The following is an 11201-nucleotide window of genomic DNA, read 5'->3' as shown; positions in this document are numbered from 1 at the left end:
GAGCGCGCGTGGGGATGAGGTGATGCTCTCGGCTACCGCAGCGGACCGGCGGTGCAGCCCCTGGGGCTTCTTCCAGCCTCTCGGGAGCCACCCCCCCCGGCGCGCCCCCGCGGAGCGCGCTCCGGGCTCCGCCGGCGGGTTCGGAGGCGCGCGCCCCGCCCCCACCCCACGCCCCGCGCGCTCCCCGGGCCGCCGCGCGCGCGCCGCGCCGTCGCTCCCCTCCCCGCCCCTCCCGCCGCCACCCCGCCCCCGGCCGGGTACCCTCGCCGGACCCGAGAGAGAGCGCCGCCGCCATCTTAGTTGCTGTCGCTGCCTCTAGCGAAGCGCTGCCTCCGCCGAGGGGAGGGCGCCCGCGGCCCAGCGTCACGGCGGCGGCTCCTCCTCGGACCCCGGTGTTCGCCGCGGCGCCAAGCAGCCGGCCCCGGGTCTCGAGAGCCCCGCTCGGCGCCTCGCGCGCCTCCCTGCCGCTCCCGCCTCGGGCCGGCCGCGGCGCCGGGAGCCGGAGCGATGCTGCGCCGCCCTGCGCCCGCGCTGGCCCCGGCCGCCTGGCTGCTGCAGCTGCTGCTGGCCGGGCTGCTGTGCGGCGGCGAGGTCTGGGCCGCGCGAGGTAAGCGGCGGGGCCGGGTCGGGGCGCGGGGAGTCGGGTCGCGGCGCAAGGGCCGAACGCCGGGAGCCGGGTCGGGGCGCCGGAGGCCCGGGCGCGCGCTGCAGGCGCAGCGGGAGAAGCCAGGCTCTGTCCCGGGCGCGGCACCACGGCCCTGGCCGCCCCCATCCCACCCTCGCCGGGGTGGTGGCTGTGCGGATCCAGGGGCCGCTGCAGGCGGGCCGAAGGGTCGGTCCGCCTTCCTCAGCAGCTCGGCGGGCTGGGGCTGCATCCCTGGGGTGAGGTGCCTTGTACGTGTGTTGTGTGCTCAGATGTGCATCAGGCTGGGGTTGCACGCACCGTTTTTTGCTGTATGCTTACATAAGAGCCCACTCCTCCGCATGCCTTTCCCAGATTCCGATTATCTGCTGCTGCAGCTGCACCGCGGACGCGGCATCTTCGCCCTTTTCCACCTCCTCCCAGGGTCTTTTAAACCTCGTTTTCAAACGAGCCAAGACTGAAACTTCTTGCTCCCTTCCCACCTTTTCACCCAAAGGTGAAATTTTGTTGGGGTTTATGACCATGGTCTCACCCTGTGTTGGAAATCTTCCTCTCCTACACCCCCGACGCCTTAGTGCAGTTTTTCTGACAGTAATTTAGATCGTGCCAAAACGAGAAACCCTTCTTTGGTTCCTTAGGGCCGAAATCATTTTATGGTTACTTGGCAAACAATATTTCTTAGTGAATCAGTTGTTTTGTTGTTGTTTTAACCTTCAAACACTTAACCTTTTAAACGTTACTCGCTTTCTGGTATTGACCGATCTTGCCAACGAAAAGCTTACGCATTGCAGATATATGCTTCCGAGTGGATCTTGGAATCGTAAACATTTTCCTCGGCCTTGGAGCAAAGTAATCCAGGTGTAGTCTATAGGGTACTTGGATCTACTTGGATCTATTCTTCTGATTTTTTTTTTTAATCAAAAAAAATTCCGGAGGGTAGGGCCGGTGGATGGCGAGATGAAATGGTAATATTTCAATTTCGCCAGTTCTTAAAGTACCGTGTTCACAAATTAAAGGGCAGGAGAGGCAAATGCATCTTTTGTTCCTTTCTTCACATCGAAGATGATCAACTTTGAATACTTCATTTATTTCATGTCTGACATTCTCTAGACTCTGTCACATTCAGATCTTAGTCATTTAAGTATCTAATTGCTCTCACTTTGATTTTTAAAAGTTACATCCGGCTAAGTTTGGAAGGGTCTTTCCAGATGTGGGATGGAGGTCTGTAAGTCTAATATATCCACGAAAAAAAAAAATGTCAAAGTTTACTTCTCTTGGGGAAAACCCACACAGCTTAAAAATATGTGCTGGGATTGGATATTTGGGGAAACAGTTCAAGTATATTTAGTCAGTGGTAATATTTCTTGTTGGAATCCGTATTTTCTTAAGTTTGTCCATTCACCTACATTTGCTGTTCATTATTGAATTAGCAAATGGGCTAATTAATTAATTAATGGGCTAATTAATTGGTTAGCCCATTAGCAATACTGGAATGCCAAACAGTGTGATTTCAGCTGTCAGATATCTTCGTTATGGGCGACTAAACAGAACTCTCCTGTGAAAGAAACATTAAGCACTTGAGTCCTTTGTAGTTTACTAAGTTTCCCTAAGCTTTTCTGGGTGTATTTATAGCACTTAAGAGTTCTTCATCTTCAAAATAAAAACACATTTTAAATATCAGCTGTTCTGTTGTGTTTGTTCTCTTTTTTCTCAGCTTGCAAGTTAGACACTGTCATCATGAGTGTTAGATGAAATGCTAATAAATTGATTTCATTTTCAGATGCTACAATAAATTTTGTATGTAGATAGCAATTTGTAGAGACACTTTCTATGGGCTCATTTTACTTAAAAGAGAATTGGGAGTTCCTGTCATGGCACAGTGGAAACGAATCCGACTAGGAACCATGAGGTTGCAGGTTGGATCCCTGGCCTTGCTCAGTTGGGTTAAGGATCTGGCATTGCCGTGAGCTCTGGTGTAGGTAGTAGTTTGTAGGCTTGTAGTTTGCACACAAACTCCTCATTGGGCCCTTTCTTCACCATCCTGGTTGAAATTTCATCTCTCTGAACCCCTGAATCCTCCTTGTACCCCTTCGTTTTTCTTTTCTCCATGGCGCTTAGCCCATTGTAACACGATTTCCTTACTCTTTTTTTTGCCTGTCTCTTCTCCCTAGATCCTACCCAGCGTGGCAGGGTATCTGGTCTGTGTTGTTCACATATGTGTCCTGTCACGGGCACACAGCAGGCACTCGGTGTTGTGTGAACGAATCGGTAACCGCATTCCAGAGTAGGCAGCATTGGGTCTTCACATCCTCATTCTCACCTGATGGGTAAATGTTACATACTGAGAAGAGCGTCACAGACACGGAGTGCAAAACAACTTAAATCCTACAACATGGATATAAAAATTCATTAGTAGATAACTTCTCAAAATTAGCTCTGTGGCTAACACTTTGAGTTCATTTCTCAAAAATACTGTAATTCTTGGAGTTCCCATTGTGGCTCAGCATGTAACAAACCTGACTAGTAACCATGAGGACAAGGTTCGATCCCTGGCCTCGCTCAGTGGGTTAAGGATCCGGCGTTGCTGAGAGCCGTGGTGTGGGTCGCAGATGCGGTTCGGCTCCCGTGTGGCTGTGGCTGTGGCTGTGGGGTAGGTGTAGGCCAGCAGCTGCAGCTCTGATTCGACCCCTAGCCTGGGAACCTCCATGTGATGGGGGTGTGGCCCCCAAAAGACAAAAAAAAAAAAAAAAAAACCCAAAAACGAATTCTAAGCTTTTTGGAAAAATGGTTTTGTTTCTCTTTTCTTTTTTTCTTTAATTTTCACCTTTTATTTATTTATTTATTTTATTTTTTTCCCACTGTACAGCAAGGGGATCAAGTTATCCTTACATGTATACATTTTTTTTCCCCACCCTTTGTTCTGTTGCAACACGAGTATCTCTCTTTTCTTTTCTTGCCTCATTCACAGCATGCAAAAGTTCCCAGGCCAGGGATCAAACTCACACCACAGCAGTGACCCAAGCCACAGCAGTGATGCCAGGTCCTTACCTATGAGCCACCAGGGAACTCTGGGAAAATGGTTTCTTAATTTGTTACCTTGATTTTCAGAAGCAGCTTTGAGGAAAAATAATTTTATTACAGAATTCAATTTTATATTTAATATTTTTATTGCTGAAAGTAGATATTTATTTCACATAAGAGACCTATAGAAAGAAATAACAAAGTATTAGTAATTCTGAATGTATTCCAACTTAAGAGCTGTAACGTGATTAACTGGAACCCTCAGCTAACTGGAATCCAGCTTTGGGCTGCATACTACTTTTAGGAAAAAAAGCATAAAATAAAGCAGTTTCCTAGAAATTCTTTTTCATAAGGAAGTTTTAGGCATTCTCATTATGTATTATCTGGGTCAGTACTATTTCATTTTTGAGCCAAAAAAATCAATCAGGTTTAGGTATGAGGAATATCACCTATAACTGATTTTCTGTGAAACATGATTACTTTTTATTAAAACACGGTTTTTGTATTGAAATTAGAAAATGCTGTAATTCCATGACACTAGTTTCAGGACTCGGTTAAGCTTACTAGACTAAATCTTTTTTTTTTTTAGGTTTCTGTTTTTTCTATTATAGTTGATTTACATTGTCTGTGTAGACCAATTCTTAATGTTTAAAATGAGGAACCCGAGGGATGTTAAATATTTAAGACATGAAAAAAAAGGATTGAATTATTTTTATTATTGCTTTCTAAGACAGGAGAATGTCATTTTTTGGATACAGTTTTCATTTATAAGTGTTGAAACAGAATAGATTTGGCTCTTCTGAAAATCATCAAGAGTCCTATTTCTCACCCATTCTGGTTAAGTGAGGTTTTAAGTCATTATGCTTTTTAAAATATACCTTGCTTTTTCTGTGGTCGTGATTTGGTAAGATACATTAAGAGATGCATCTTTTCTAACTGAAATTGAAGATACATTTGAATTGATTTGTGACAAAATACAGATTTTAGTAGAGCTTCAGGAGTTCGAGGCTGGTAGAAATGATTTACCCAGTGTCATGTCCTGGCACTGTTAAAAACAACAACAGCAGTCTTCAGAAGTGACATTTTGACCCCACTGGAGGCTGTGCCAAGGCTGGAGTTAGGAACCTTCAGACTAGGACAGCCCCTGGCCCCCATGTCTGGCTGATGCAGGCACCTGTTTTTCCGTAGAGCCACCAGCACCTAGGAGTTGGGGGCACAGCATTCAGTTGTCCCCTGTTTAGCAGAGCCTTTCTTTTTCTTCCCCGTTTTAGAGAGATTTTTGTTCATTTTCTCATTTAGCTGTAGGATAATATTATTATTGGATTAAACATTTTCACAGTCTGTTGCTAAGGCTTTTTTTGTTTTTAAAGTTCTAGGCAAAGATTCGATTACCTCAAAGTCCCTGAATGTAGGACATCCTAAAACACCTGTAAGACACACCTGGAAGTTCATGTCTTTCCATTCCAGAACCCCAGTGAGAAGTGTGTGGTAGCATAGTAGAAGAAGAATCTTGTTTTTCTTTTTACCTTTGGTCAGACAGGTGTATGTTTTGAACCAGTCTGATCCTCTCGTGACAAGAACTCCTATTAGGTCTGCTGCTTTTCGAGTCTCTACCTTGATCTGTACTTTCTGGAACGTAATAGTTTTAGGGCAAAAGAAGACTTCATTTTCTTACCTCCATTCCTTTTCAATTTTTTTTTTTTTTTTTTTTTTTTTTTTTTAAATGGTGCACCCGAGGCGTGTGGAGTTCCCAGGCCAGGGATGGAATCTGAGCTGCAGCTGAGACCTATGCTGCAGCTGTAGCGGTGTTGGATCCTTTAACCCCTTGCTCTGGGCCAGGGATTAAACCCAAGCCTCTTCAGTACTTGAGCCGCTGCAGTCAGATTCTTAACCCACGTGTGCCACAGCAGGAATGCCTACTCTTTTTTAATTTTTAAAACAAGTTTATTGAAGTAAAATTCATATATCATAAAATTCACCCTTTTAATGTTTACAACTCAGTGATTTTTAGTATATTCACAAAGTTGTGCAGCCGTCATCAGGATCTGATTTTAGCAAATTTTCTTCACCCCTCCCCCGCAAAATCCTATGTCCCTTAGCAGTCACACAAATTCCCCTTTTCTCCCACCCCATGGCAAGCACCAATCCACTTTCTGTCTCTATGGCCTTGCCTGTTTCGGACATTTCCTATCTGTGGAATCACATAATATGTGGCCTTTGGGATTAGCATCTTTCACTTAGCATGATGTTTTCAAGGTCCATTCATGTGGGTATCAGTGCTTCATTTCTTCTTGTGGCTGAGTAATATCTGCTATAGGCTGAATGTTTGTGTCCTTCAAAATTCATGTGTTGAAACCTAATCTCCAATGCAATGGTAGTTTGAGGTGGGGGATTTGGGGAAGTGATGAAGCCGTGAGGCTGGAGCCCTTGTGGCTGGGATTCGTGCCCTCGTCTGTTCTGCTGCCAATGGGCACGCGGAGAAGATGACCGTGAGGGAAGTGGGCACCAGGCACCGAATCCACTGGTACCTTGATCTTGCGTTTCCCAGCCTCTATGATTGTGAGAAATAAATTTCTGTTATAAGACACCCAGTCTGTGCATTTCGTTACAGAGCCCAGAGTAAGACAGGAGTCTGTGCTGTGTGCATGGACCACGTCTTGTTTATCCATTCGTCGGTTGATGGCCGTTTGGGTTGTTTTCCACTTTGTGGCGACTAGGAATAATGCCGCTGTGAACATTCGTGTGCAGGTGTTTGTGTTCATGTATTTTCAGTTCTCTTGAGTGTGTGTGTGTGTATGACTGAATCGGAATTGCTGAGTCTTGTGACTCTGTGTTTAACATTTGGAGGAACTGCCAAACTGTTTCCCACAGTGGCTGTGCTGTTCTCCATTCACTCTTGACCTCTGTAATCAGTCCCAGGAGCATCTTTCTAATCAGATATGTGTCTCACAATTGTCTAAGAGTGTTCTTATGACAGTTTTAAGCTGATGATTTTCCCCCCCTTCTCTGGGGATAAATCGGCATCTCATCGACCTAGCTCCTTCCTTCCCCACTATCTCCCATCTCATTTCTGCCCGGGACCTTAGACTTTGAATTGAAAGGAACTTTGAAAAGTCCATCCTCTGCACCTAAGTAGGCTTCCCTGTAAAACAGACATTTCTTCACACGCCCCTGACAGGTAGTTGGTCCTTCAGCCTGGGCACTTGCTCGTTCACCACGCAACCCTTTTCTTCCCAACACTTTTTGGGCTTTCAGTCTGCCTTCCTTCGGACTGGATCTCATCAGCCCTTCTAATCCTTCCCGGCGTCCAGCCCTGCAGCTCTCGGTTTTTGCCACTTTAAGAAAGGCTGGGAGCATCTGCTGCCCAGCATCCACCCCCCAGGCCCTAATTTCTGCCCTTGATCTGAGGAATGAGCCAGTGCAGTGTGCAACCCTCCCCGCCCCCAGGCCCAGGCAGCGTCAGTATTTAAGGCTTCACCCTATGAAAGGGACTGTGAGAAACTCTAGAATTTTAAAACTATGACTAGTTTACAAAATGACATTTCTTCATTCATTACATTTTTGTTATGTTAATTGGCTGAAAAGAACTCTTAAAGTAAACTATTTTGTCTGGTTCTTTGATTTATTTAATTAACTATTCGTTATCTAACCAGCCTCCAATCAGGATAAAACACACAGAAATATGTCTTTAGATTGAAAGTGAATTTTAAAACAGTAAAAATGAACATCATCTTTGTTTAATACACTGTTTAGCATGTAGTGAAGGCATATTTATTCTGAGCTTTTCCTAAATCTTAAAAATAACTTTCTTACTACAGTACCTTCTTTTTAAGGACGACCAAGAAAAAAAATTAAGGGTCATAAACTTAAATCGTAGATAGTGTAAAACTTGAGAGTGATTTGTGCGAGGTTGTCTGTTAAGTGGCTTCTAAAAAGCAAAATTCATTCCATCTGAAATGCAGACTCCAGGCACATTTAATTTTGCATATTTCAGGCGTAGTTAATGATGAATATTGATAGGACCAGCTGCATAATCGAAGTGTGGGGCTCCTTTGTTCAAAAATTATTAGGAATTTCAAGACGGCAGCTGAGCATTTAAACCAAAGCGTGGGGCTTGGCACACCCAGGGACCTGGTCCTGCGTATTGATAGGCTTGATATGGCCAAGGTATCAATAGAATGGGCCTGACCCTGAGATTGTAGCCAGAGCCCTCGGTCCTCTAGGCACCCTCTCAGATGAAGCAGCAGATCCCCCCCCCCATGCCCCTCCTCTCACTGGAAGGCTTCTGTTCTCTGGGGGCCTCGGGGAGGAGGCTGCGCTGCTGTCTGCTCTGTGCCCCAGCACCTGGGGAAGGACAGACTCTACTAGGTTCAAAATAAACAGCTCGGAGGTGGAGGCTGATTGAGGAAGAGGGGGTTTGGGTTTTGGGGAGTAAAGCCTTTGTGTCAAGCAGATTTACGTTTACCTTTAAAACGCCTTGACCAATTCATGCCAGCTTCCTATTACTCGTGGCATTAGTAACAAGGATGACAGAAATGATTAAAATTCTTGAATAATGCCTAATCTTTTTTTCGCCATGTGATTCAGAGTGGCTAGTAAGTAGCAGGATGTGCTGGCCTGAATTCAGTTTTCTCCTCAGGCTGCTCTCACTTTGAGCCCCGGTTACTAAGAAGGGTGGGAAGGCTGAAAGCAGGCAGCAGCCATTCTCAGCATTTGGGCACCTCCAACACTGGTGCTGTGTTAACAGCAGGGTCCACCTGAATTACAAAGCCCCGAATTGGTGATATTTCTGCGCTTGCTTCTGAGTTGTTTATAAATATCCACTAATATCTGCCCATGATTCCTGAACAAAGCACTTTCATTTGGCAAGAGTTTTAAAAAAAGTCCATGCCCAAGTGTACACAGCCTTCTCTTGCTTAATTAAGAGAAGCAGCTTATAAGTATCTTAGAAACATTCAAAGCCTAGAATAGAAAGTGAATTAAATGCTTTTTTATACAAAATCTGACATTTTAAAACCTTTTTCTTTCTTTTTTTTTCTGGCTTTTTAGGGCCGCACCTGCAGCATATGGAAGTTCTCAGGGTGGTCGAATTGGAGCTGCAGCTGCCGGCCTACACCACAGCCCAGCAAGGCCCCATCCAGAGCAGTGTCCTCAACCTACCCCACAGCTCATGGCAACGCTGGATCCTTAACCCACTGAGCGAGGCCAGGGTCGAATCCACATCCTTGTGGATACTAGTTGGATTCGTTACCCCTGAGCCAAGACAGGAACTCCTTAAAACCTTTTCTAATTGGAGGAGGATGTGCCAGTGGGATAATTTAATAACATAGCATCTCCTTTCCCTCAGTGATGACTTCAGTTAATAGTAACTGCAACGTTAATATTTGTTTGATGAACTGTTTTACAAAGGTCACAGATGCCAGTAATGAATATGTATTTCCTTATTCAGTCAGTGAAGTTTATGAACCTGGTTTTTTCTAGACTTGGTCTAGCTGAGTATTGAAAGCTTTGATATACTTATGCATAAGGCAAATGTGTCTTCATTGCCCTTTTTCCTTTTCTGTTCAAATGGTATGTGCTTATGTGGTTTTCAGTGCCCAAGGACAGAGTGAAGCCAGGGACAGTGAGAAAGCACACCTGGGCCCCTCGGGCCAGGCTTTGGTGTTTAAGCCTGGAGGGAGGAGGCCCAAAGGGTTTTCTGAAGTTTCCTTCTTATCTAGAAGCTCAGCTCAGGGGGGTGAGAGAGCAGATAGGGATTTAGAGCGAAAGCCCTGCGTTGGAATGGAGCAGTCCTGACTGTGTCTTCTTATCCTCTGGAAACCCAAGTATAGACAGGTGAACTGAGGCAAGCTGGTGCAGTGGGCAGTGACGGAACCCCGGCCTCTGAGAAACCCCCAGTGGCGGCTAGCAAAGGTCAGTCCGTGTCTGGTTATGGTGAGGTTGAGATCTTGTCTCCTGCAGTGCTCAGGCTTGTTCTATTTCCCTGCGCTCAGATGCCCTGGGTCCCGCGAACTCACCTGAGCTGAGATGCCTTGACTGAGTTCTGTGCTGTTTTCTCGTGCCCTCTCTTCAGCTGCCTTAACCCACAGCTTTGCCTTGATGTCTTGTTTCCTGGGGCCCATTTCTGATCCCCAGATGACCTGAAAAGGCAATTCCTGTTGCTCTGTTCGGGATTCACATTGGAACTTCAGTTTTATTTTTCCCCAGACACACATTGTTACAAACTCCTTGGGCTCCATAAGTGATGGTCAGAAACCTGTTTAACCCATCATGAAGGAAAACCAGGCAAGTGTGCAGGAAAACACAGCACACACACCATTGTAATATTAATAATCATCACATAATCCAGTGATGACGTGCCAGTTAAAGTTTTGTGATAAGTAGGTCTTGAAATAGTAGAGTAGCTTAAAAGATTTTGTGGAGTTCCCTGGTGGCTCAGTGGGCCAAGGATCTGATATTGCCACTGCCGTAGTTCAGGTATGACCTCCAGCCTGGGGACTCCTGTATGCTGCTGGCAGGGCCAGAAAACCAAAATCTGAAACCCAAAACAAAACAAAAATACTGGATTAAAAGTAAAGTTAAAAAAACCCCAAAAGTATTAAAAAAAACAAAAACAAAAAAAAACCAGGCTGTGAGGCCCCCCGGCTCAGCCGCCATCCGTCATTGTTTGGCTCGTGCCTGGAATAAAGAGCCTGAAGGAAGAGACAGGTTGAGAGGACGGAGGAGCCCGGTGATCTGAGTGACCCAGCCTGCAGGAGGAAAAGGAGGGAGTGTGTGGCCCATTCACTGTGATCCTGAAAAGGAAGAGGGGCGGCCGAAGGGAGGAGACACGGGCCAGCCAGCCCCGGTGCCCAGGTGGCAGCATGGGGGGTGCGGTCAGGGAGAGGCCGGGGGGCAGCTGGTGCTCTTGCGTGTCGGCCACGCCAGGAACTGCCTGCATGTGCAGGTCATGCCTTCAGGGGAATACTTCCTGCCTCACATCATTTAAAGGAATGACTTACGGACCCATCACCAAAAATTTTTTTTTTTTTTGGTCTTTTTGTCTTTTCTAGGGCCCCACCTACAGCATATGGAGGTTCCCAGGCTTGGGGTCCAATTGGATCTGTAGCCACCAGCCTATGCCACAGCAACTTGGGATCCAAGCCACGTCTATGACCTACACCACAGCTCACGGCAATGCCGGATCCTTAAACCCACTGAGGGAGGATTCATTAACCCCTGAGCCTCTATGGTAACTCCAGGAAATGCTGTTTAAACAGGTTCCACTGCTGCAGGACTTCTCAGTGTGTAGTCACATGTGTCAAAGAAATTGCTGAGTGGGGGTATAATCAACATTTATCAGGAGTTCCCACTGTGGTTCAGTGGTTAACGAATCTGACTAGGAACCATGAGGTTGCGGGTTTGATCCCTGGCCTCGCTCAGGGGGTTAAGGATCCAGCATTGCCGTGAGCTGTGGTGTAGGTTGCAGATGCGGCTCGGATCCCGAGTTGCTGTGGCTCTGGCGTAGGCCAGCAGCTACAGCTCCGATTAGACCCCT

The 11201-nt window shown here is 46.4% G+C and overlaps 1 protein-coding gene across 4 annotated transcripts in view; it reads left to right on the top strand.

Annotated features, from left to right (window-relative positions):
- The window catches only part of CLSTN1 (calsyntenin 1), a 78996-nt gene continuing 68075 nt past the window's right edge, over positions 281-11201 (top strand). For 2 of the 4 annotated variants that reach the window (XM_021095296.1, XM_021095295.1), the window contains exon 1: positions 296-607. In XM_021095296.1, the coding sequence (XP_020950955.1) occupies positions 508-607 (100 nt within the window). In that variant the 5' untranslated portion in view covers positions 296-507. Of the gene's footprint in view, positions 608-11201 lie in introns of all 4 variants that reach the window. The other 2 variants (XM_021095294.1, XM_021095293.1) reach the window with 2 other exon arrangements.

The sequence above is a fragment of the Sus scrofa genome, chromosome 6 (genome assembly GCF_000003025.6).
Source record: "Sus scrofa isolate TJ Tabasco breed Duroc chromosome 6, Sscrofa11.1, whole genome shotgun sequence".
In the NCBI taxonomy this organism is placed as follows: Eukaryota; Metazoa; Chordata; class Mammalia; order Artiodactyla; family Suidae; genus Sus; species Sus scrofa.
This window is presented reverse-complemented; position numbering and strand designations above follow the sequence as displayed.